Below are 27,934 nucleotides of genomic sequence, written 5' to 3'. Positions count from 1 at the left end.
TAGCATCTCATCCATGTTTAGAGCAAAGGGAAGGTTTAAGTTAACTCTCCAGTCTTCTGAAGAAATTTAATTAGGACATCATCAATATAGGTATTGCAAGTGACAAAGCTGGTTCATTTAGTGGGTTTTTGTGTGGTATGGACCTCTTTATAGGATTTACCCTTAGTCTGAAAAAAGCTAGCCCTTGGCCTATACTATACACCGGGTAGTTCTAAATATAAAGCATTTGTGTTAAAGGGAAAATAGATCTGTTATTCTTTCCATGCTATCATAGTTCCTAAAAACATTTATTTCCACCTGACTTGCACAGCTAAATAAAGTAGATTTGGCTCAGTAAGGCTTCCATTTATCTTCATCTAAACACTTTGAGCTGATACTTATCACAAGACTTTTTCCAAGATTATGAAGTACATTGTTACAAAAAGTCTGTGACAAAAGTAAGGTACCACGACAGTGGGCCCAAGCCATAATAAACTAATAATGCATTTTCCCACAGAACCCTATGAAGTACAATGAGCCATTGGTCAGCCTTAGCAGAAAAAAGATTTGCTCATTTGTCTTTGGCCAAAAAAAATTTTTTTTTCTTTTAAATAGTCACTTGGTTTTCTGAAAAGAGGATCAACACATTGACTACTTGATTAGTTTGAATATAGTCATTTGTGTTTATATTAAACTTAATTTGTAAAGATTTGAAGTCAATATCTCTACTTCTATGATCAAACTCTAGAATTTTATATTTACACCAGAGGCCCGGTGCACAAAAATTTGTGCACTGGCAGGGGAGGGCAGAGGGAGTGTCCCTCAGCCCCACTTGTGCCCTCTCACAGTCTGGGACCCCTCGGGCGATAACCACCTGCTGGCTTAGGCCCGCTCCCCAGGTGGCAGATGGCAGGCCCGATCCCTCGGTGCCTGCCCTGCCTCCCCGGGTCGGGTCGCACACAGGACGCCTGGACGGGCCGGCTGATCGCTGCTGCCCTGCCCGGCCGCCCCGGGTCAGGTCGCACACGGAATGCCCAGATGGAGGCCGGGTGAGCTGATCGATCACTGCTGCACTGCCCGGCTACCCCAGGTCGGGTCGCGCATGGACGCCCGCCGCCCTGGGTCACAGATAGCAGGCCCGGATGACGGCAGGGCAGGCAGGATGGTGCTGTCCCACCCCACCGCCCCAGGTTGCAAATATCAGACCCAGATGGCGGCGCGGCAGGCGAGATAGCGCTGTTCCGCCCTGCCTGCAGTATGCAAATTAGCAGCCGTCTTTGTTGGCGGTTAATTTGCATATCGCCTTGATTAGCCAATGGGAGGCATAGCAAAGGTACGGTCAATTACCATGTTTGTCTATTATTAGATGGGATTATTTGATGCAAGGCATCTTATTTGATCTAATTAAAATGCTGGTCCTTTTCACTATGTGGTACAGAGAACTAATTTACTTGATCCTTATGTTATAAGCTCACTAGAGGCCCAGTGCATGGATTTGTACACCAGTGGGATCCCTTGGCCTGGCCTGCGCCCTCTCACAATCTGGGACCCCTTGGGGGTTGTCCGAGAGCTGGTTTCGGCCTGATCCCCACAGGTCAGGCCGAGGGACCCCACCCATGCACATGCACTGGGCTTCTAGTATGCATTTAAGATCTTTGGTTAATCTCTTCCCGCCCAACCCCCTTCCCATTGAGATTCATCAGTATGTTCCATGTTTCCATATCTGTGGTTTCTGCTCCTGCATTGTCTGACCCCTGGTGGTCAGTGTGCATCATAGCTACCGGACCGTAGGTCGGCCGGTCGTTTAGGCATATATATATATATATTATTGCCTAAGTTAAATTTGTCTCCCAAAACATAATTACTTAACATAAAATCTGTTCCATTATTTTTAATTTGAAAAATAAGTATTAGTTTTGTTTCACAACATCACTGATCAAGAGAATTGTTCTGCTGCAGACAAGAAATGTCTGCTTTAATAGACCTTCAAGGTGGATTACATAGAAAAATAATCTGCAGAGGAAACCAAGATGGCGGCATAGGTAAACACCGGAAATTGCTGCCTCACACAACAACTTCAAAAATACAACTAAAAGACAAAATGGACATCATCCAGAACCACAGGAGGGCTGGCTGAGTGGAAATTCTACAACTACAAGGAAAGAGAAAAGCACACTGAGACTCAGAGGAGGTGCGGAAGTAAAGTGCAGAGGTACGGAGGCGCACGTGGAAAGGGCTGGCAACTGAGGACACGGTTGTCTTTTTCAGTCGGGAGGGGGTCTCAAGCTCCCGACTGCTCTGAACTCCAGTTCCAGGCGAGTCTCTGAGGACCCAGACTCATACGGGGAGAAACTGGACTATCTGGCATGGGTCAGAAATCGAGGGTGGCTTTCTCTCAGAGGTGCTTGCAGCGATTACCAGGACACTGAGACGTGAGGCCTCTTAGGGCAGGACTGAGGAGCAGCCATAGCTGCTTGCTCCGTCCTGTTGATTCCCTGAGACCCCGCCCCACCCAAGCTGTGCACAGAGGCTTTTGCATATGAAAGGCCTGGCCCTTTTCAATCTGAAAATTACCTAAAAACTGCAGCTGGGTCAGAGAGACCCGAACTTCCAAAAGAAGGCCCAAGGCCTTACAGCAGCTTGCATTGCTTCACAGCTGGGCCTCATCTGGGCACCTCCAAACCCCAAACAAAGAAGAGGAATCTGCAGATCTCTCCATAGCTCCTGCTGGGTAGCCTCAGGCAGAGGCTAAATTAGCACCTCCTTAGAGATCCAAGAGCCAGTGTACCCAGTGGCCAGAGTGGGACCATCCAGATTAAAACTCCTCAGATCCATAAGGGACACACTCAGGGGGCAAACTCAGTGAGCACCAAAGCCCCACTGAAGCAAGTCTTGCCCCAGAAGGGTGTCTCCAGCACAGAAGTTCTCCCACTGCAGACACAGCTGATTCTCACAGCCAATTGGCCTGGAGGTCAATTCCTCCCAGTGATACCTACAACAATCAAGGCTTAACTACAACAAGACTGTGCGCAAAGCCCACAAAGGGGTGCACCAAGAGTGTCCACCTCAGGTAATTGGGGAGGCTGAGCCACTGGGCCCTTTAGGACACCTAGCACACAAAGCCACTCTATCAACACAGGGAAGCAGCCAAAATGTGGAGACAAAGAAACAGGTCACAAATGACAGAAATGGAGGAAAGCAAACTACTGGATTTAGAGTTCAAAACCACACTTACAAGGTTTTTCAAGAATTTTCTAGAAACCGCCGATAAATTTAGTGAGACCCTCAAGAAATCTAGCAAGACCCTCGAGGTTATAAATAAGGACCAACTAGAAATTAAGCATACACTGACTGAAATAAAGAATATTATACAGAGTTCCAACAGCAGACTAGAGGATCGCAAGAATCAAGTCAAAGATTTGAAATACGAAGAAGCAAATAACACCCAACTGGAAAAGAAAAAAGAATCCAAAAATATGAAGATAGTGTAAGGAGCCTCTAGGACAACTTCAAGTGTACCAACCTCCAAATTATGGGAATGCCAGAAGAAGAGAGAGAGCAAGATATTGAAAACCTATTTGAAGAAATAATGACAGAAAACTTCCCCTACCTGGTGAAAGAAATAGACTTACAAGTCCAGGAAGCACAGAGAACCCCGAACAAAAGGACCACACCAAGACACATCATAATTAAAATGCCAAGAGCAAAAGACAAAGAGAGGACCTTAAAAGCAGCAAGAGAAAAACAGTTAGTTACCTACAAGGGAGTAACCCATATGACTGTCAGCTGATTTCTCAACAGAAACTATGCAGGCCAGAAGGGAGTGGGAAGAAATATTCAAAGTGATGAATAGCAAGAACCTACAACCAAGATTACTTTACCCAGCAAAGCTATAATTTAAAATTGAAGGTCAGATAAAGAGCTTCACAGATAAGAAAAAGCTAAAGGAGTTCATCACCACCAAACCAGTATTATATGAAATGCTGAAAGGTATCCTTAAGGAGAGGAAGAAGAAGGAAAAGGTAAAGATAAAAATTATGAACAACAAATACACATCTATCAACAAGTGAATCTAAAAATCAAGTGAATAAATAATCTGATGAACAGAATACACTGGTGAATATAATAGAATCAGGGGCAGAGAAAGAAGTGGACTGACTATTCTCGGGGGGAAAGGATGTGGGGGGTGCAGGAAGAGACTGGACAATAATCGTACACCTATGGATGAGGACAGTGGGGGGAGGTGGTAAGGGCAGAGGGTGGGGTGGGAACCGGGTGGAGGGGAGCTATGGGGGGCGGGGGGGAGGAACAACTGTAACATCATAGCCTTTACTCTGAAATACTTCCGTGTGAATTTTTTGTTTCTCTTGCATAACTATTATACAGTTCCCCAAATTTAACATTGATATACTAGTATATTACTATTATCAAATCCACAAGCCTTACTCACATTTTGTCAGTTGTCTCAATAATGACCTTTATGACAAAAGAAAATCCTGAGTCATGGGTTGCATTCTTTTTTTGTGACTCTTTAGTCTCCTTTAATCTGGAATAGTTCCAGTCTTTCTTTGTATTTCATGACATTGACATTTTGGAAGAGCAGTATTTTATAAAATGTCCCTTAGTTTGTCTGTACCTTGTGTTTCCTCATGATTAGATTCAAGCTATGCATTTTTGGTAGGGATATAACAATAATAGTGCACATCATATCAGGAGGAGGTGTCTGATATTGAATTGTTCTATTGCTGGTATGTAAGTATCCTGTTACTCCTGTTACCTACTTAATTTTAGCATCTACTGATGATTCTTGCCTGAATCAACTGTTACTACATTAGTTGCCAAATAGTGATTTTCTGATTCTGTCATTCCCTTTACATTTACTGGCTGGCTTTCTACTATAAGGAAGCGTTTCCTCTTCTCTTCCCCTTTCCCCGTGTAATCAATGAGTATGAAAATATGTGTATGTAACATCTGAGACTTACTTAGATTGTATTGTGAAATTATATTTTCAGCTGTTTTTTAAAAAATAAAATAAAATTTATTTTAAGAGAGAGGAAGGAAGTGGGGAGGGAGAATGGGTAGGAGGGAGAAAGAGAAACATCAATGTGAGAACAAAATATCAATTGGCTTCCTCCTGCACGTCCCCTACCGGGGATTGAGCCCCAAAACTGGGCATGTGCCCTGACCGGAATCGAAACTGAAACCTTTTGGTGCATGGACGACACCCAACCAACTGAGCCACACTAGCCAGGGCCTCAGCGTTCTCTCTCTCTCTCTCTCTCTCTCGTTAATCCTTACCTGAGGATATTTTTCCATTGATTTTTGTTTTTTAGAGAGAGTGAAAGGGAGGGAAAGAGACAGAGAAAAACGTCAATGTGGGAGAGAGACATCAATTGGTTGCCTCCCGCATGCGCCCCAACCAGGGCTGGGGATTGAGCCTGCAACCCAGGAATGTGCCCTTGAAGGAATGGAACCTGGGACCCTTCAGTCCACAGGCCAACACTCTATTCACTGAGACAAACCAGCTAGGGCAGCTCTGTTTTGATGGATTAAAGTTGTTATGCCTGAGCTAGTTATAAAACAAAGTAATAGTCAAATAGAATGCACTGGAAGAATATGGCCTATCTGATTTATTTCAGGCAATATGCAGTAGCAGAAAGTTTTAATACAATGAAAGATGAACAGAATGGCTAGAAAGGAAAGAAATTAGGGGAAGGATGTAGTTGAGATGTAAGAGTAGGTCTAATTTCTTTCAATAAAATCATTTAAGTTATTTCTTACATCATTTAATAATTCAACAAATATTTGTTATGTGTGTATTGTTGGGAAAACAGTCATGACAACGTGTGCACAGTGCAGCTTTTAGCCTGGTTTTTATTTTGTATCCCACAACTGTGGAAATCATGCTAAAAATACTTTTTCTGGAAGAAAAGTTTGTTTCTTCTTTTTTTCACTTCCAGTTAAGTTAAAAGTGAAATTGTTCTGATTTTGTTATCAAAGAATTTCAAAATTGGTAAAGAATAGCATTATGCTTGTCTTACTGACATTCAGGCCTTACATAAGCTCTATATGAGTGAAATTTATAATTTTAGTATGTATTAATATATGTTTTATAGTAACATGCCATGAGCTACTAATATGTTTATTTAACTGTACTTGTATTCTTTCTCCAAGGTAAAATGACTAAAATGCTTAATATAATTTGCTCCCAAGTTTTATTTAACTCAGTTATGCTGTGTTGTTTAATTATGCATGTCTAAACATGAGATTGCTAATCTTTGGTTGTAGAGTTTATATTGTGATACTAACTTTTGCTTTTAAAATAAACATTTTTATCAGATGACTCGCAGGGTGCACAGTCAGAAATTGAGGCAAAACAAGAAATTCAGCATCTTCGCAAGGAATTGATTGAAGCCCAGGAGCTAGCTAGAGCAAGTAAACAAAAATGCTTTGAACTTCAAGGTGAGATCAAGATTACTTTGATTCTTTAGGGGATATGGAGGCAACATGATATAACTGAATGGCCCCAAACTTGGAGTCTAGAGGCAAGGTATCTTGTTCCTGATCCACAACTTTATTAGGTATGTGATCTTGGGACATTCACTTAAACTCTCTGAACTTACGTTTCACATCAATAAAGTGGGGAGAGTTCGGTTGCTCTACTTCTTTCACATTTTTGATGTGAACATCATGAAAGATCTCTGCCAGTGAAAGATCTTGATAGTTCATTACATATTGAGTACAACAAAAGGGAAAAGCTATGTATATAAACTTCTAAATTTTAGTTAACCTAATGTAAGCTACTCAGTATAAGATAAGGGAGATTTATATTCCCTGTGACTTTCCAGTGTACTCAGCAGTAAATGGGAAGAATCAGGCTAGATTAAGGTATAGAAAGAATCTTCTAATGTCCCAACCATTTCTTTCCTAGTAGCTCACTTAACTGTAGTGTCACAGGCCAGTGGAGTCATAGGCTATTCCCTAGAGCTTACATTTCTGTATCATTCACAGTAACTGCCAGGTTGTAGTCAGTTAGCACATTAGAAAGTTTTAGAGTGAGGAGAAAGTGAACGGCCTTTGGCGTCCTCATGTTCTCTAAGAAGGCCTTCCTGACCAGGAGGAAGACTCTCAGGGAGATGCTACTACTCCCTTCCTTTCCTGCTTCTTGAAGAAATTAGAGTTGCTATGCATTGAACTTAAACCTTGTGGAGGGCTCAGGCTAATTTAATCAATTATATTTAAAAAACAAACAAAAACATTTCCCAAACAGCAGTTATTTAGTCAGTACTTTCTATGTACTTGATAGTACACATTAGGATTTTAAGTTCTTTTTTTTTTCTTAATTTAAGCTCAAAATGCTGATTAACAATTATCAAGAATGTTTCTCATGTGAAGAATAGCACATATCTTGGTGATACATAGTCTGGGAAACCCCACTACTCAATTGAATAGATTTATTACTTACTACTTACTGTTTGTGCTCCTAAAACCTTTAAACTGTCTAACTGCTAATACCGATGATACTTACCGCCTAACTTTTGTTTCCTTCAATAAGCTTTAGGAGAGAATTTTTAAGAAATTTCCCACTGCCCAATTCTGAATACTTTTATTAACTCACAAAATTAGATATACTGTGTTTTACTTTTAGCTCTTTTGGAAGAAGAAAGAAAAGCCTATCGAAATCAAATTGAGGAATCCACTAAACAAATACAGGTTCTTCAAGGTATGGACACTAAGGGTATTTGAGATAGTTTTTAGTGATTCACAGGGATTGGAAACTAAGAGTGCAGAGCATTCCCTTTGTTCTTCCCTAGAATCTGAGACTATAACTGGGTGAGCTCCCTCCTTGCATCTTTCCCTCCCTCCCTCTTTCCTTCCCTCTCTCCCTCCCCCCCTCCTTCTCTCCCTTTCTCCTTTCCTTTCTTTCTATATAAAGGAAGATTCCCCTGTACTCAAACAATAGACACTTGGGTTAGAAGAGCAAGGGTGAAGGTGAGGATTTGGAAAGGTTGTCACTTTCTGAGTTATTGCAGTGAGTTACTACAGAGATAGCCTTCAGATAGGAAATCAGTTTGAGCTGCTCTGTGCATTAGCACTTTTAGCTTATGTTGCTAATGTTCATAACACACTTGGCATTGCAACAAAAATTATATACCACATGAAACAGAATAATGGTCCCAACACTGCCTTCAGTGGTAAAGACTGCTCTTCATAGCCCCCATTTAGTGGGCTATCACGGAGTCATTGCAGAAATGAGCAGAAAGACCTCTGCCTGTCACGAGTTTTCTTTGAACTGCAGCTCCTGGTACTGTGAGGCTATAATTGCGAGATACCCCAAGCGAGATCTTTCTTTCCTATGCTATTGTAAGATTCCTAAGCAAGATTAATTTGCTTTCATTGTCAAAGAGGGAACTAATGTTATTTAAATTTTTAGTTTGCGAGATAGGGTAAGAAGAAATTAGACAATCTCACTTCAGAAGAAATGGGGAGCCATGGTATGAGGCTTGTGATATTTGTCTTAAAATAGCCGAGAGAAAAGCCAGTCTTTGGGTTTTCTTTTGAGTGGGATATTTGAGCTATTAAAATTTTTAAATTTTATTATGGTCAAATTAGAATTTCTGGTATAGGTTGTATATCATTTTAAGTTGAAAACTTTTTAAGCCCTTATTATAGTTTAATGCTCTTATTCATTAATTTATATAAATGTTATTTGAATCTATATTGCCATCCTGTATTGTGCATGGGCAGTTTTCTGTGACAGTTCTGTGACTTAGTGCTGCCTTTTGTCTTTAAAGATGCCTTACATAAGCATCAATGAGTGCCCCCTAGTGCCAGCATGTATATTTCAGGACTTAACCCACAAATCCATGGTCATACCATCACTGGCCATTGTGTTTTTTCAGGTTTTGAACCTGTTACCTCTCAGTGTTTCCTGCACACTTAAAAGGCCTAATATTTTCTTTAATATTTATTTATGGAGCAACCTCCTCCTCCTCTCCCCGCCTTAAATCCTCTTGATTATTTTAATTATTCTTTTATTTTGTCAAAGGAACTTTTTTTACCTATAATTTTCTCATGTTATAGTAACCAAACCTAGTATGCTAGTCCTAAACAAAGTGTTATTTCATACAAATTATTTCCAGTTCTATCATCAGGGCATAAGACCAGATCTTTTAAAAATGTAGCTCTTTGAATGGGGACATCTGTAATAGTGTCAACAATAAAAATAAAGTTTAAAAATTAGGCAGTATTCATTAATTTTATTAATTCTTGATTGTTTGCTAGTATTGGGGATAGATCATGCATAAGATGTACAGTCTAGTGAAAAGATAAACAACAAACAAATATATAATGTGATATCCAGTAAGGGCAGGGTAAATAGCTAGAGAATGACAGATAAGATTTTTTAGGTAAGTCATCAGAGAAGGCTTCTTTAAGGAATTGATATTTGAACAGAAAATTGAATCAAGAACATCAAAGATTTTTCTAATGTTTACCATTTGATCAAGCATTCTCTATCTAGGAATTCACCCTAAGCAGTATTTTTTAGAATAATTAAAAACTAAACAGTCTACAATGTCTAAAATAAAGGATCCGCCAAAAAAAAAGTTACAGCATAACTATTTTGTTAAGAGATGTTCATCACTAGCAGGATAGAGAGCACTACACATATTTTTATCCCTCCCTATTTTGTATTCTACGTGTATAGATGCATAGAAAATACCCAGAAGAATAAGTCCAAATGTTAGAAGCAATTTTCTCTGTGTGGGGGAAATAAAGATTAATTTGTTTGTTTGTTTTCTCTGTGTGTTTCTGTATTTTGACATTTTCTACATTAAACATAGATTGCTTGTACAGTCTAATCAAAAACAACAAACAGCTGTGATAGCTTGGGCTATGTAGTGACTACAGTCCCATATGGGCTATTCTTTTATTCCTAATTGCTATGGACTAAGGAAATGATAGATAAATATACTTTTGTAGCCCAACTGCAGAGGTTACACATCAATATTGAGAATCTCCGGGACGAGAAGGACAGTGAAATCACAAGCACTCGAGATGAACTGCTTAGTGCCCGAGATGAAATTTTGCTTCTTCATCAAGCAGCAGAAAAGGCTGCCTCTGAGCGGGACACTGACATTGCTTCTTTGCAAGAAGAGCTTAAGAAGGTGCGAGGTGAGCTTGAGAGGTGGCGGAAAGCAGCGTCTGAATATGAGAAAGAAATCACGAGTCTGCAAAACAGTTTTCAGCTTCGATGTCAACAATGTGAGGACCAGCAGAGAGAGGAAGCAACAAGGCTACAAGGTGGATAAGTGTATTTTACATAAGCTCTAACCTCTTGACAATGATAACCATATAACTTATAAAAATTAACAACCCAGGCTCTTCTCTTTGATAGCAATTGATTATACAAAACAGTGTCTTATAGTAGGGCTATAAGAACTTCAGGTCTGCAAGTTCTAGAATAAGCTAAATGTTTTATAATTTTATATTTTATTTAAATACTGTTAAAAATTATTTGTCTTATAAAAGTCAAGTGGGGAGGGGATTACAAAAGTTCAAAGTGATGGGGCTTCTCGTGAGGTATAGATGCAGAGTAATAGGAATCTAAGAATAGCCATGTAAAATTTACATGTTTTTAAAGGGGGGAAATTATGTTCTCTGAAATTTTTCATCTTGTTTTCTCTTAATTATGGAAGTTATGTTCCTATGTTAATGAATATGTTTTGGGATTCTTTTAGGTGAACTAGAGAAGTTGAGAAAGGAATGGAAATTATTGGAAACTGAATGCCATTCTCTAAAAAAGGAAAATGTTTTGCTATCATCAGAACTGCAGCGGCAAGAAAAAGAATTGCACAAGTATGCAAGAACTCTTTTTAGCTTTGAAATATTTCTTTATCTTACATTTTAATTTAAAGTTAATTTAATTTTGATACTTAAATATATTTTTGGAGCAAAATGTTCAGCCAGTCTCATTTTGGCTGTTTGGCAGGTTAACCATGCTACATGACTACTTCAGCATTTTTTTTTCTACCACCACCATCATGATACACATTCTTTCCTTTTGGTGTACTCATGGAATATAGGTTCATTAAATGCTCCCTTCCCCAAAAAATATTCCTAAATGAGCAGCAAAGATCTTTAATTAGTGATTGAATTTGTCCTATAAACTAAATGATAATAAATTTCAAATACAAGTTTGCTTTTCTTTCACGCCAGTGATCCCTTCTTTTACAATAAGGATGATATGACCATGACAAAGAATTTATACAATTAAAAGACACAAATTCAGCTTCTGGACTTCAAACAGGGTTACATAAAGAGTAATAATATATAAGATCAAGAATTCTCTAATCAGTTAAATCTTTCTAGCATCCAGTACCTTAAATGCAAACCGATCAATGCAGTAGATTTACTTCAACAGATTAGTGGAGTCCGGTTTTCCCACGGGGATTTGAACTCTGCAAACATTTGTTACAGAGTTCAAAATTTATTTTTCCTTAAAAATTTGATCTGTTATATATTTTTATTTAAATAGCATTTATACTCTTATTCAGAATATGAAAGTAGTACCTGTTTATTATTAAAGCTACTTTTAATCCACCTCTTCTCCCCAGTACACCAAAATGGAAGTCATTATTCTTGCTAGCCTTGTGGTTACCTTCCTCAAGAGCATTAAGGTTAGCAAAAAGTCAGTTATCACCCTAGCTGGTTTGGCTCAGTGAATAGGGCTTCAGCCCTTGGACTGAAGAGTCCAGGGTTCAATTCTAGTCAAGGTTACCTTGGTCGTAGGCTCGATTCCCTACCTTGGTTAGGGCACATGTGGTAGGCAACAAACTGATCACATGGATGTTTCTCTCTCTCTGTCTCTCTTCCTCTCTCTAAAAATCAATGGGAAAAAATATCAGGTAAGGATTTTAACAAAAAAAAGAAAAAAGGGCCCAGCTGGCATGGCTCAGTGGTTGAACCTCTACCCATGAACCAGGAGGTCGACAGTTTGATTCCTGGTCAGGGCACATGCCTGGGTTAGGGGCTCAATCCCCAGTAGGAGCATGCAGGAAGTAGCTGATCCATGTTCTCTCTCAGTAATGTTTTGATTTTTTGTTGTTTGTTTGTTTAAAGGAAAGTGTGTGTATGTGTGTGTGTTTAATATATTTTTATTGATTTCAGAGAAGAATGGAGAGGGAAAAAGAGATAGAAACATCACTGATGAGAGAGTCATTAATTGGCTGTCTCCTGCACGTCCTGGTGCCCCACAACGGGAATGAGCCCACAGCCTAGGCACGTGCCCTGACTGGGAATTGAATTGTGACCTCCTGGTTCATAGGTTGATGCTCAACCACCGAGCCATGCTGGCTGGGCTCTCAATGATGTTTCTATCTCTCTATCCTTCTCCCTTTCTCTCTCTCTCTAAATCAATAAAAACATTATATCCTATATAATAAAAGCCTAATATGCTAAGTGTCCAACCATTTGTTCGACCGTACAACCAGTTGCTGTGATGTGCACAGACCACCAGGGGGCAGACACTCTGACTGGTAGGTTAGCTTGCTGCTGGGGTCCAGTCGATCAGGACTGGGCGAGATGGGCTAGACACGCCCTGGAGCCCTCCCGTGGTCCCTCCCTGGCCCTGATCATGCACCGGTAGGGCCCCTCAGCCTGGCCTGTGCCCTCACAATCCGGGACGCCTTGGAGGATGTCAGAGAGCCAGTTCTGGCCCTATCCCCGCAGGCCAAGCCGAGGGACCCCACCGGTGCATGAATCCATGCACCAAGCCTCTAGTGTGTGTATGTATGTATGTGTGTGTGTGTGTGTATATATATATATATATGTAGTCACAGAGTTTGGAATATTCATACTAGATCGTTGGTTAAGCTGTCTGCCTAAATTGACATATACTATTTAAGACAAATTAATTTCTTAAACTTCTGGTTTAGAAGTTCTCTAAATTTATTTGGTAAGCCTCCCCAGCATACTTGTATTTAGAACCTAGTCTTTCTTCATGGGTTATTATCTGCCATTTAGTTCCTGGCTGTATTGGCTTGACATCACATCTGCCTCCTAAGAATTGGCCTAGCAAAAAAAAAAAAAAAAAAAAAGAATCTGCCTAGCATACAATCAAAATGTGATTTACTAGTATACTACACTAGAGGCCTGGTGCACAAAATTTGTGCGCTGGAGTGGGTGGGGTCCCTCCGCCTGGCCGGCGCCCTCTCGCAGTCCGGGACCCCTCGGGGGATGTCTGCTGAGGGATCCTTAGCGCTCCTGCCACTGCCGCTGCACTCACCAGCCATGAGCCCAGCGTCTGACTGACTCCCCCTGTGGGAATGCACTGACCACCAGTGGGCAGCTCCTGCTTTGAGCATCTGCCTCCGGTGGTCAGTGCACGTCATAGCAACTGGTCATTCCACTGTTTGGTCGATTTGCATATTAGGGTTTATTATATAGGATAGTACCTCAGTTACATCCTGAGTCTTATGACTCATCCTGAGAGGCATAATAATTTTTAAGACCTTATCCTTCTTTAGCTGTTTCATTTATATATGAGAACCAAATTATCTCTTTAACTGATTTGAGAGAGAGAAAGAAAGAGAAATATCGATTTGTTGTTCCACGTATTTATACATCCTTTGGTTGATGCATGTATGTGCCCTGACTGGAGATTGAACCCACAACACTGGTGTATTGGGATGATGCTCTAACTGAGCTACCCAGCCAGGTCCTGGAAGCCAAATTCTTTAACACAACTACACTATTCAGGTCTTTTGTTCTTTGTTGTCTGTGATGTAAAAGGAATTGAATGAAGAATTTCCTTTTATGCCTATAAAACTGTTTTCCTAGTGTGTAAATTGTGGTTGGTTTTTTAAATCAAGTTTTAAAATTTGGTAATCATAGAATTTAAGCGGGAAAACAGCCTCAGAAAATTGAGTTCCGTGGAGGGCACTGAGACTCTCCTTGTATTATCTGTGTCTGTTTAACATGGTGCCGGCACAGATCTGAGAGCTCAGGAAATCCTTACTCAGAGAATGGTATTATACCAGTCAAATGACTTGCTTAACATCCCACAACCAAATAGGGGCCCCAGCCTCCTGGTTCTTTGTTCTGTGTTTTTCCCCATTTTGGTGTGTCTTCTCATTTGAGTAGGTTTATCTTTACTTGAATTGGCAGTGACTTCTAAACTGTGAGTTTCTATCCCCCATCCTATTTGTCAAGTACTTATAATAAATAGTTGAAGCACATGCTATTCTTTCCTGTAGAAGACCTACACTGAATCTTTTTATGATAGTTAATATAATGTGATATAACAAAATATAGTCACCTTCTACTTCTACTTTTAAATTTCAACCTTTATGTATATCTGATTATCTGCAAATAGGACACAGCTTTAAACTTACTTGCATTCTTTAGTGTTTTGACACTTTTTACTTATTGAAACTCTTACTTTTTATATAGTTTTCTTTTCTCTGAAATCCACTCCATCCCTCCTAGTGAAATGTTTAAGGAATTGGACTTCCTGCTGTGTCTAGTTTTTACATGAATAACTGTGAATATTTATCTTACAGTTCTCAGAAGCAGAGTTTAGAGCTTACCAGTGATCTTGGCATCCTTCAGATGACAAGGAAAGAGCTTGAGAATCAGATGGGATCCTTGAAAGAACAGCATCTTCGGGATTCAACTGATTTAAAAACTCTGCTCAGTAAGGCTGAAAACCAAGCAAAGGATGTACAGAAAGAGGTAAAGCGGAAAGACATTATAAGCCCCATTATGGTTGGACTTACAGCCAAAAGCAAATCAGATATTCATGCTAGTTAGAAATCAAGTTACATTACCTGTCACGAAGTTGATACTTGGAACATCTCTGCTTGGTGATTTCTAGCTGTGTATCATGGTCCATATATAGAGAATTTGTATTTAGGCCAAACCATTAAAAAATATAAATATATAAAATTACATTAAAATTTTTTCCATACCAGTTGTTGACCTATATGAAAAACCCTTTGTACCAAATCACTTAACCCTCTCAAAGACAGTATCTTACTTAGAATACTTTGGAAAATGCTCAGCTGTTGTGGCTCAGTGGTTGAGAGTCAACCTATGAACCAGGAGGTCACAATTTGATTCTCAGTCAGGACACATGCCTGTGTGTGGGCTCAATCCTCCACCCAGTGTGAGGCGTGCAGGAGGCAGCCGATCAATGATTCTCCCTCATCATTGGTGTTTCTATCTCTTTCCTCCTCTCCCTTCCTCTCTGAAATCAATAAAAACATATTTAAAAAAAAAAAAAAGAAAGAATACTTTGGAAAATAAAGTGAGGCCACACCATAATGCTATTTAAACCCCTCAGGTGAAACTGGCCTGAAAAGTTACTTAAAATTCACCTAATAACCAGCCAGCCAAATACATATTCTATGACCTTTTACTTTCTTCCCACAAGCCCCATCTCATTTTCCCCTTCTTCACAAATATGCATGCTCCTGTTTCATGTCATTTTGCTTCAAACCTTGACTTGGTGGCTTTTTTTAAAAAATCATGTTAAAAATGGTGAAGGTTGACTTTGGAGCAGAGACCCCACCCAACCTCTTCTGAGCAAAGACTTGAAGTTGACAATGCAGCAGTAAGAGCTGTGTTCAGTCCTGGCCTTGCACTCCTGGCCTGCATTGCCTCCTGACCTGCTCTGGGCATGGAGAAGCCTAGTGCATTTTGATCTACTTACTGGTCAGGGCCCACCCCAGTTGTAGACTCTGTTAAACAAAGGATTTGTTATAAATGGAAGGAAGTTGAAGACAGTTCTCTGTCTTTAATAACGAATTTTCCCAAAATTGTTTTTAGAAAATCTGTTTAATCAATGCAGTTTTCCTTTGCACTTTCCTTTCCTTGTAGTGTCCTGAACTTGGAAATGATTATTGTTCTGTCTTCATGTTTGTTCCTAAAGGAAAAGAAAAAACCTGTAACAGTATATGCAGCCATATTGATTTTGTAATATGTTCATTTTTATCCTCTTGCTAAGGATATGTGTTTGGGGAGAAATCTCACTTTATTTAGTTGGAACACAAATTTTGTGCCAAAGTAAATACCCAAGTATTTAATACTGTAAGCACTTTGTGTTCTTCCAGTCCATATGTCGTAATTCTTTCAGAATCTGGGAAGAATGCTGTGGTTGGAAGATGATTCTGTTGTATGTTACTGTGAATGCATTACCGTTTTGTTGCATTATTTGTTTGCCTGTTTTTGGTTACCAAGCCATCAGTGCAAAATGCTTTAACTGTTTCCATAAATTGCAGTGGCATGTTGTCACAGCATCTAAATTGTTGATAGCCTTGGGATTGCATTAAATGCAGCATATTTAAAAATATGTCTGATCTTGTCAATATGTTTCTTTTTTGTTTTCTTGTTCAGTGTTTCCCATTGTGAAATGATATGTAGTCATCACACTTCTTTGTAATGTAAATTTGCTTCTCTTTCTGTTTGTTTGATGTCAACTATTGGATACTAGTCTGTAACTAAACTGTTCTTTACTGAGGCTCTTATCTCTGTGTAATCTGTTGCAAATGAATTACTACCTTTTATTAATGCACATATATTCTTCCCTTTCAGTATTCCCCTTTGTTCTCCTTTCTCTCATAGAATCATGCGTAGTATCATCATTATGTATCTTGAGCACTGTAAAAGGCTAAAATATTATCAGCTAATAAGCAAGGTTATTTAAGAAGAAAACCAGAAGTGTTGGTAATATTGTGTGGTATTTCCCTTTTAATCAGAACTGAGCTCATTTCTCACCTCTGAGTTAGAAAGCAAGATAGAGCAAAAGTGATATCCAAGCAAGATATGAAACTAAGTTTGCAGAAGGTGACCTTTGTTCCAACAATTAAACTTTTACATGTGGCAGCTTTTATTTGAATATTTAACAAAGAAAAAATACATGAGAACAGTACATTTACCCTCAGTATTAAGAGAAAAATAATAGTATAGCATCTTTATATTTGACTTTAAAAAGCATCTACATAGTTTAATTTAGTAGGAATATCTATGAATTTATAATACATTAAAATACAAGTCACCTTGCAAAGACTAACTCAGCGAAGTTGCTTGGCCTCACCATCTTGTTCTGAGGCCAGAGTTCTTCCCACCCCTCTCACATGCTGAAGGTAAACAGCCAATCTTCCGAATGAGCTGCCTAACTGTCTTTCAGCTTCACAACTCCTGGAACGGAGAAATGGCTAAGTGCTTTGGTATGAATGGCAGGATGGATGTGAAAATGGTGGAAAGGGAAAGTAAGGGGAAATTTAAGTCAGCAAAGCACTTTTCATTTCTGCTCTATTACTCACTGTTAAGAATCAGATCATTTAGAATTGATTATGTTCTAAGGCACACAGACTAGTCTAGGTACACTGATTTGCCTTGGCAGCCTACCCATAACCTTCTGCCTTCTGGAAGGAAGTCCACAGACCCCACAGAAAAAAACTGTCATGAAGTCCATGAATCTTACTCCTTAATTCACTCTCTGGTATATTATCTGGACTTGTTCTGGGGACTTTGGTAGGTAATAAGGCGCCCCTTTCATATTTTACCTCCTTCTCTGTACACATATCTTTCTCCCCATTTTCTAGTGACTTTTCTGCTGACCCTAAGCCCCTTACCCCCACCTCTTCTGACTAATGTTTTTATATATTTTTACCCTTCTTAGTTCTTTACCTTTTGGGATGCATAATGATAAACTCCAAGGTAATTGCATTATTCAGAAGCACCATATCAAGGTGTATCCTTTATTGAGGAATTTCTAGGATATAGGCAGAAAGGGTTAGAAGCTTTCCAGCCTCATGGTCTATGTTTAGGGAAGAGGAGAAACCTTTCCAGTATGGCAGACCCATGGTATATTTATTTTATACTCAGCCCTTGTCTTTCTTTCTTCCACAATCTTCAGAGATGGCAGCGGAGGCCGAGACAAAGGCACAGCCAGCAGCAGAACAGTCTTTGCTCTTTGACTGGGAGCCCAGCTTGCATGTAAGATGCAATATCTAGAAGTGGAACCAGTCTAGAATTCCTGCCTCCTGGGGCATTTATGTAGGGGCACACCATACTGCATTTCCCATTAACCTCACCTGTGTTTTTGAGGGCTAGCTAGTGCATCTGAAAATTATATACTGTGAACTGTTTTTCAGAGCAGGAAGTAGTTTGTTTCACTTTTCTATAGACATTTTTCTATAATGTCTATCAGAAACACATTTCTAAAAATTACTTTTAATTGATGCTTATAAGTTTAAGTTGAGAGATAGAAATATCCCTACTCATAGTCGTTGGTACCTTAGACCAGTGGTCACCAACCTTTCGACCGCTGCCTTAGACACATTTCTTTGCTTTATTTGCCTAGAAATTCATTTATCTGGAACATTTTCATAACCTGTGATGCTGGATTAAGGGAGGACTAATGGGAATTAATACTTTCTACTTCGCGACTAAACTAGCTTGGCTGATATTGCTTACCAGGATATAAACTCATACTTTCTAACCTTGCCATTTAATTAAGCTATGGAGTTTTTCTTCACTTGTTTTCTTTTGCTCAGTTTGAAATTTTATTTTTCTCCTCTAACTCACTTAGTGGAAAAAGTGACCCTTTATATTAGAAACAGATGACACACTAGTTACTTCTCTTAATTTTTTTTTAACTTCAGAGCCAGAAAATTCTTACATAGAATCAAGTTAACATTAAAGACTTCTTATTATTAGTGTAAATGATTCTTATCCTTCTTTTTTTTTTTTTTTTTTTTTTTTTTTACCACTGCCCTAACTCTCTTATCCTTCTTAAAACAAAAAGGCTTGACTTTGGTGTTGCAGGTGACTAAAGAGGGTCTGGTATATAAGCCTGACTAGAACATAACTTCATACCCTTTTAAGTTGAGTCTGCACACTCTTTTTTCTTTGCCTTTAGTATGAAAAGACACAGACTGTACTCTCAGAACTGAAGTTGAAGTTTGAAATGACTGAGCAGGAAAAACAATCAATCACAGATGAGCTCAAACAATGTAAAGACAACCTGAAGCTGCTCCGAGAAAAAGGAAATAATGTAAGTCTTTGCAAACTTGGCTTAGCTTTGATTGAGAGGCAGGTGAGAGCCCTGAAATCGATTCTTCAGAGGATTTTATTACTGATTTGAGAAACTAAGGCCTATAATACACATGAACTAAGATTTTCATTATGAAATGCCATGATGGAATCATTGTGTTGTCAAAATTTTTAGTTAAGAATTTGCTCCTTTAACCTGTACCCCTAGAAGAGCCTGAGGACTGCCTGGAGCAAGAGCCTTGTTTGCAAGAGAATAATTACCTAAGAACTGTCAGCTTTTCCCTGATGAATCTGAACTTCTGTCCCACTTTCTGGCTCTTTTTTTTCCTGGCTGGGAAATGAAGCCTTGTACCACCAGAGTCCCACCTAAGAAAGAGTAGTTCATGTTGACTCCTTAGCATTTGGTTGTATCCAAAAATGGAAACTTTATTATGGCTTTTATTTTATACTAAGAATTTTCTCACTAAGGCACATTCCTAAAAAACGTAGTGTCTTTTTGGCCTCCCATAAATGTTAGGAAATATGGAAGTTTCTGTAGGGCTATGTGTGTGCATGTGTGTGTACACACATGTGTGAAGTTGGAATGTTTTAGTATAAACTGGGTTTAATATTAATTTGTTTTTCATTTGCTAGAAAGGCAGATGGTCTTTAAAAAGATGTGGTACTAAATAAATGTTGTGTTACATGTTTTGGTGATCATTGCCTTTGTGGGACCTAACTGATGGATGATGTTCAGTGTGGTTGGATGTGCTGTGACTTACTTCAGACCTTTGCCATGGCTTGGACACTGCGGGAGACACACACTTCCTGCAGAGGAAGGCACTTTGCTTAACTCGCAGCACAGTGCAAAAGAGTAGTGTTGCATGGCCGTCACAGAATGCTCATGAGTTGTGTCCAGCTGTCCTTCCTTTGCCAAAGAAAGTCTTAGTTTTTTAGAAAATAAAGGCATGTGGCTTAGTTAGAAGACTTTTAGAAGTTAATGAATGGGGTCTGGAGGCTGTATGCTAAGCAAAAATAGAGTGCATTTATTTTGAAAATATAGATTACAGAACTCTTCTAAAATCAGATCATAATGGTTTGATTCCAAGTTTGATTACTCCTATCTTTTATGTTAATTCATATCCTTCTGAGTATGGAATTTCAGTCTACCTTCTACTAAATTAACCTATGAAGACATCTAGCATAATCAGAATGGATTCCCTGCACCATTTAGAGCCTTTTCTAAAGTAACATTATTATTATTTGCATTTGCACAAATAATTTACCGTAAGGGTAAATTTCCTTTTATTTATAATATGGACGTGTGGTACTAAAATGTTACTCTGTAATAACACTCATTGTGGTAATTTCCTCCTAATTTAATAATTGTTTATATTTGGTAATAAAACCCAAAGCCCTGAGACTTAGCTGCCTGTCTTCATATACCAAATGATGATCATACATTATGTCAGCTCTCTTACTTGGTTTAGAAAACACACACCATAGGGCATTTATTTTTAAGCTTTAAAGCAACAGCAAAAGAGTTTTGGTTTTTTAAAGAAAGGTTTTGATGGAGAGATCAAATAAATTTTAGCCATTTCCAATTTACTCATGTCAAATAATGGATTCCAAGTATGAAGCAAAAATAATGTACTGTCAAGCAGAGCATCAGTTGTTGAGGTATTGCCCTTGCTCTGTCTTAACATACTGCCTTTCATTAGGATGTTAGGAACACCCACATTGCCCATTCCTCCAGCTGTTCCTGTTAGGCTGTAGTTTGTCAGCTTACATACCACAGTCCATCATTCTGGATTGTATTAGATGTCTTTAAAATGTTTGAATCAGTGCAAAACCTGAGTGCTAATACTTCTATTACCTCAGTCTTTCTACCCCTCCTCCCACCCCCTTGGGGTCTAAATCATCTTATCTGATTTTTTATAGCATAAAATGATTTTAATATCCCTTCCCTTCTTTAGCCTTCCATATTACAACCCGTCCCAGCCGTATTCATCGGCCTATTCCTGGCTTTCCTGTTTTGGTGTTTCGGTCCATTGTGGTAGAGAAAGGTACAAGCACTACTGTTGAGTCCTTGTCTGTTTGTCCCCATCACCTGTTTGTACCATATTTGTAATATAGTGCATGGCAAAACCACACGGGTATTTTGTTACCTGAAGCAAACCCTTCATTTAGTATGCCATGTATTGTGTCATTTGAATGAATTGAACAATCAACTAATCATGTAACATTTTGTCTTGTTTCCTTTGTAGTAATGCTAACAATGAATTAATTCCAACCTAACCAGTTGTTAATATTCTGCGTTTAACTGAGTCTTTGTCTCTAGCAAACTGGAGTAAGCTATGAATTTCTGCAATATTAGTACCCCTTTCCAATTATATTTTTAATCAAATTTTAATGAGAAATGAAGAGTTTGCCTCTTTGAAATTTTCAGCCAGCTTTCTTACCCCTCCTCCCTTTCCTCTTCTTTTCCATAGTGTAGGGTTTCTTTGTTTCAATCCTTGCCTATATTTACACAATGGCTATGAAGATGAAAAAGGATGAGATTAACATAATGGACCATTGGCTCACAATCTCAACCTCAATGTGCATTTACTTAGGAGAGTAAATTTACCCCATATCTTTCTGAGCCCTGATCTGCAACATTAGAATATTTCCTTAAAAGCCAACTTTCTTAATAAAAACACTAATAAAAATAAAGCTATCAACCAAAAGCAAGTTGATATTATAAAGCCCTCTGAAAATTAACAGGGAACAGCCCATCCATGTTTGCCTCCAACACGCATGCATGTTAGTAGATCATATGAGATGATCACATGACATTATTACACTGGACATGGTCTTTACCAAAAGTATCAGATAGGCAGAGTCCCTAAGTAGCACTTCCCCATCTTGAACCCCATCTGATTTTGTCTTATGTGGTTTCAAATTCAAGCATCAAAGCTTAGACCATTTTCTTTCTATCTTCTTACTGACCAACCTTTTGTATAAAACTACCCTACTATGTGAGTCTGATTTTTATCAAGAAATAAACACGTTAGGCAGAAACATACTCCAGGCATCTGTGTACATCAGTTAGTTGTAATATATGGGTACTGGAGTAAATAAAGCAGGCTGAGCCCAGAGGGCTTCTTAGAAGTCACTGTTGGGTTTTAGCTGTAACAAAACTGAAAACTGCCCAGGACTTGCCTGAGATGTATCGAGACACAGTGGTCCTCTAAGAGAGTTCCTGCTGTTAGGGCTCTTCTCACACCTGCTCTCCCGCACCTTTATTTCCTTTCTTTTTAAAATGTTTTCTTATGCAAAGATAAAGTTTTTCTAATAGTCAAGTATTCAGGACTCTCTGGAAACCAAGGGGTTAATATGTATGAAAAGAGAGGGGAGAATGTGATACTGACTCTTGGTTTCTTTCCACACAGAAACCCTGGCCCTGGATGCCCATGTTGGCTGCCCTGGTTGCAGTAACAGCCATTGTGCTGTACGTGCCAGGTCTGGCCAGAGCTTCTCCATGAGAGCGTTTCTTGAGTCCGTACACCGTCCTCCCTCTAGAAGCTGGCATCACACTCATGCTGGGGACAAACAGAACCATTTTCTTCCTTTTTACCTCTTAAAACAGCAGACAGAAGTGCAAGAATACAGCTGTAGGGTCATTGCTTTAAATTATATAAAATGTATCTGTCTATAAAGAGAATATAAAATTGTGACTTTATTGTAAGCAATAACTTGCTTGCAATTTTTCATGTAATTTTTAAATTAGTATGTTGGGGTTCTGAATATTATGGTGGCCTAAAGTAGGCTTCTTGGTACACCAGATTATTTATAACATTAAATTTATGGCTATTTTACTCTGAATTCTAAAGGCCAGATAATTCATTTTTCTGATTCGTTAATTACCCAAACCAAACAACCGATGTATACATGGGAAGAGAGGCCCTGTGTGCTCAGTGCCTATCAGTTTGAAATATATACACATATATATATATATTTTTTACATATTTACACCATTTTTTACTTGTTATAAAACCACTGAGCTATTGGGAACAAGACTTAGAGACAACTCTTTGTGTGGATTTTTTTGTTTAAGGAGAAATAATGCACCTGGAAAGTATTCTGCTCTAGTGATACTTTGGGCAATATGTGCACGCTTGTTCAGCCTTAATGTGACTTGACGATGTGGAGGACATCAACTTTGAAAAACTTTCCATGAGAGTATTTTCTCGAACAAACTAAAGAATTTCTGGAAGCAAAAACATAGTAATTATATAATTTCAGTGCAGTAAACCAAACTTTTGAGTCAATTGGAATGTAATTTATTAAACCTCATGTATTTAAAGAGATATTTTCTTTAAAGCCAAGTTACTTTTTCATATACAGCATTTTAGGAAGCATGATTTTTTTTCTATCATCTCTTCCTCCAAAGCATGTTTAATTGAAGAAAGAATTAATTTCTCTTTAGATAAGCTTTTACAGACTTAATTTGATTATGGTATTTCAAAGCTAATTCATGTTCGAAGTATACTGTTATTACCTACCAACAGATTTCCTGGTTGGGTATGCAAATGGTTATTTTCTTTTGTTAATTGGTATGTTCTGTTAATGAGAGCACTATTCCCAAGATTAATAGCGTTCCAGGCTCAGTGAAGCACCTAAACACTGCTTGATATTATAAATTTAAAACACAGAAGTGGTTTTGTGCAGCACCACAGTCATGTCAATAAAGTTTCTTTAGATCATAGAATATCCTAAAGTACCACATAGTTAAATTTTTCAGTCAATGAAGGCCAGGAGGCAATGTCAGTGAACTGGCTTGAACGTTCTGTGGCAATCACAGGCCTAGCCAAATATTGAAATAGAAGTTTAGGATATAATTTGCCTTGTGATGTTTGGCAGTCATTGTTTGTACTTTAAAGGTTATGTTTTAAGCTATTCGGGATTGGCTGTTGGGAGAATCACTAGATTTATGGAGGAATTAGTCACAGATGACTTGTAGGAAATACTGTCATACATAGTTCATTTCATCATTTTCTGTTGCAGGAAGCCACTCCACCACAGAATGCTAATATGCCAGTGGTACCCAGTACCTCTTGTATATAGGTTATTGCAAATATTGTTCTGAAATGCTTAACTTCAGAATTACATTTTTTAAAGTAAATAATTGTTTTAAATCTATTTTGTAAAGATATAAAGTACAATAGAATTTCTGGAGTACAGATTAAACTATTTGCACTAACACACGTGATGTGCATGATTTAATAAAATAACTTTACTCCCTATGCATTTTTGAGTTGGATATCATTGAAATTCTTAGTGCTGACTCTACTATTGGATTGTTAATAAGTCTTTTCTTAAAATGACTCTTTGTGCAACACATGATTGGTGTTCTTCAGGGTTTAAAAGAAAACACTGAGCTGTTTCCTCCAAGTTTTATTAGCCTTTTATTTAACATAGTGCTTTAATTTTTTTTCTCTTTTACTATGGTTATTGTTAAAACATGGCTCACTTGCCAGACAAGTCTCTCTAAATGTAAAGTCCAGTATCAATATTTACTTTATTTAAATTGAATAAATGAGGTTTTGTAGTTACTGCCAGTTTTTCTTAAGAATATAAATGAGCCTATTCATAAGCAATACCTCCAGCTTTGTTTAGTTCACTTCCAGGTTAAATAAAGAGTATGATTATTCACTGGTAGTGATCGAGCCATTAAGAAATTTTAGTCGTAGCCGTTAAGAATTGAGCAGCCTATAATGATACATTAAAGAATTACACAATGGCGCTAGCGGCTGTGTCAGAAAATGAAAAGAACGTGGGGGCTTGAAGCTAAGCAGAACCAAACTGGATCCTGACTCTGCCTTTTGTCAGCTGTGTTGCCTTGGGCAAATCATGTATATTCTCTGAGCCTCCACGGCCTCCTTTATAAAATGGAGAGAATAGCATCTATATTTTTAGTGGTGGCATGAAAATTAAAAAGATAATGTATGTGAACTGTCATTTGAGTGCCAAATGAGTATTTATGAGAATGTCATACTAGAAAAAATACTGCAATTATTTAAGTTAGGTGAACCATTACAGCTGTTTAAAGTGGATTGGCTCAAATGTTGAGATTTTCTCTGTGTGAATGAGATATAACTGCGAAGTAATGAATCTGAAGAAAGCATCTTCACCAAGCTCTGTCCCCTTCATAGTTGTGTCTGGGAAGTAATATGCTTAGTTTGATAATGAGCCTGTTGTGAAAACAAGTCACAGTGCTGAATAGTAGAGGCTTCCAACCAAAACTAGTATTGATTGCCTCACTTGATCTCTCATTTTAATCACCAAACTTGACCCCCAGTAACTTTTAGCTGCTTCCAGTGATTATATCTACTATCACAAAGATGGAAATCTGGCCCCTAGCCAGTTTGGCTCAGCGGATAGAGCTGCAGACTAAAAGGTCCCAGGTTTGATTCCAGTCAAGAGTACATACCTCGGTTGCAGGCTTCCATCCCTGGTTGGGACGTGCGGGAGGCAACCCAGTCAATATGGCTCTCTCACATCGGTGTTTCTATCTTCCACTCTCTCTAAAAATCAATGGGAAAAATGTCCTCAGGTGAGGATTAAAAAAAAAAAAAGATAAAGATAATAAATGTAACAAGTTAAACACAGACACACACAAAGATGGAAATCTACTAAAGAGGAAAAAAAACTGCATACAAAACAGCTGTCTTAAAAATGGACAGCCTTACTCAAAAAAATTCACTTCTGGAAATTTATTCTGAAACGTAATTAAACATAATTGTGTGCACAAAAATTCAACTACCATTTAGTATAGGATTTTTTTGGTAATAGTGATGGGTAAACAACCTAAATATCCAGCAGTGGGTCATTGATTAAGTTAATATTGCCATTCTACCCATTACTCTGCTTGCAAAGGATGTGGGGAGAGAAAGGTTACCAGGGTAGAATAATCCTGGTTTTATAAAGAAATAATGCAGACATACAGGATATGTTTCCAGCAGGAGGACTCAGAAAGATTTATACCCAGGCCACAGTAGTGCTTCTCTCTCTATGATCATAGGTCAATTCTTTTCTCCTTTTATGATTTCTAATTTATTTTAATATATGTTGCTTTTGTAAATTTTTAAAAAGCTATTTGATTTTGCTTTGAATTAGAAACAAAATGAATTTTTCAGGATTCCAAATTGGTTTCCATGATTAAATGAGTAAGTACCTGTATTTATTTTTTTAATATATTTTTATTGATTTCAGAGAGGAAGGGAGAGGGAGAGAGAAATAGAAACATCAATGATGAGAGAGAATCATTGTTCTGCTGCATCCTACATGCCCCACAGTGGGGATTGAGCCCGCAACCCAGATATGTGCCCTGACCAGGAATTGAACTGTGACCTCCTAGTTCATAGATCGATGCTCAACCACTGAGCCACACTGGCCAAAGTATCTACATTTAAAGGGGCTAGTGTTCATTTGCACTTATGAATTCTGGTGTGTTCATTTAAAAATCAGTCTTATAATTTGAAACCTGGTTTGTATACATGTACATAGAATGTTGGAGGAGGTCTTAGCAATCCATTCTCACCTTTTTGCCAATCAGGGCGAAAGTTCAGATAATTTTTTACTCAGAGTCAGAATGATACTTATAAAGTTGAGAAGTAAGATAATGATTTTTTTGCTACTCCACATTCTCTCCAAGCTTCAATGGTTTTATATCCATTTACTTAGCAAATAATATTGTCTCATGGGAGACGCTGTACCAGGTCCTGGCAATACTCAGTCCCTGTAGAGGGGGGATACAGGCAAGGAAGCTGGCAGCAACAACAGAGTGAACTAGGCGACACAGGAGCCTGTGGAACCATGGAAGAGGCTGTATTCTTTCTCACCTTCAACCACCCCACCATCCAAGCCAGAGATGCTTGGCTGCAGAGCCAGAGGTGAGTTTTCCTTCTCCTTAGTCTGGGAAACAGGACGGGTTTCTCTCTCTCTCTCTTTTAAAATTTTTTTTAAATTAATGTATTGATTGATTTTAGAGAGAGAGGGAGAAGAGAGCGAGAGGAACATCGATTTATTGTTCCAATTATTTATGGATTCCATGGTTGGTTCCTGTATGTGCCCTGAAGGGGGATCAAACCCGAAACCTAGGGGTTTCAGGATGATGCTCTAACCAACTGAGCTACCCTGCTTATTTTTAATTTAAATAAGTTTATTTCAACAACAAGACATTTGACTTAAGGGAAAACTATCTAGAACTCTGTTAGAGTAATTTGTTCCTACTTAAGGACAGATTGTTCTACATGTAACAGCTATGTACAAAAAAGTTATAAAATTGTCCTTGATTTTGCAGTGATAAGTGAAAACATTAAAATTTTCCAAAGGTATGCAAGGATTTTTATGTTTGTTTGTTTTTTTGTTATTAAACAATGAGAGCAAAATAACTTACTGGACTATAAGCTGAATGAGCTGCTAATGGAGAAGGGGAGTATTTTCATAGAGCCAGTATTTTTCCCCATCCCATCTCCATTTGATGTCTATCAAAACATTCCATTAGCACCCAGCCAGTGTGGCTCAGTGGTTGAGCATCAACCTAGGAACCAGTGGATCATAGTTCAATTCCCAGTCAGGGCGCATGCCCCAGCGGTGCACTTGAGCTCCAGTAGGGGATGTGCGGGAGGCAGCCAATTGATGGTTCTCTCTCATTGATGTTTCTATCTCCCTCTCCCTTCCTCACTCTGAAATCAATCAAAATATTTTTTTTAAAAAAGAGTTAAAAAAAAAAAAAAGAAAATCCAAACAACACCACATACCCTTGGCCATTTAGTTTTAAAAATGCAAATGTTTGTGCACATACATCAGTTACTTTATGTCCAGTAAAGGAATGGGAAAGGGGAAAATGAAAAAAGAGAAAACTGTA

General features: G+C 38.5%; 1 protein-coding gene across 4 annotated transcripts in view; it reads left to right on the top strand.

Annotated features, from left to right (window-relative positions):
• Positions 1-23,255, top strand: part of SLMAP (sarcolemma associated protein) — a 164,189-nt gene extending 140,934 nt beyond the window's left edge. For all 4 annotated transcript variants that reach the window (XM_081105952.1, XM_081105955.1, XM_081105954.1 and 1 more), the window contains 7 exons: positions 6,319-6,441; positions 7,628-7,702; positions 9,964-10,284; positions 10,722-10,839; positions 14,544-14,715; positions 18,908-19,042; positions 22,455-23,255. In XM_081105952.1, coding sequence (XP_080962078.1) covers positions 6,319-6,441; positions 7,628-7,702; positions 9,964-10,284; positions 10,722-10,839; positions 14,544-14,715; positions 18,908-19,042; positions 22,455-22,547 — 1,037 coding nt within the window. In that variant the 3' untranslated portion in view covers positions 22,548-23,255. The remainder of the gene's footprint in view (positions 1-6,318; positions 6,442-7,627; positions 7,703-9,963; positions 10,285-10,721; positions 10,840-14,543; positions 14,716-18,907; positions 19,043-22,454) is intronic.
• Positions 23,256-27,934: the final 4,679 nt, after the last annotated feature.

The sequence above is a fragment of the Myotis nattereri genome (assembly GCF_964212035.1).
Source record: "Myotis nattereri genome assembly, chromosome: 14".
In the NCBI taxonomy this organism is placed as follows: Eukaryota; Metazoa; Chordata; class Mammalia; order Chiroptera; family Vespertilionidae; genus Myotis; species Myotis nattereri.
This window is presented reverse-complemented; position numbering and strand designations above follow the sequence as displayed.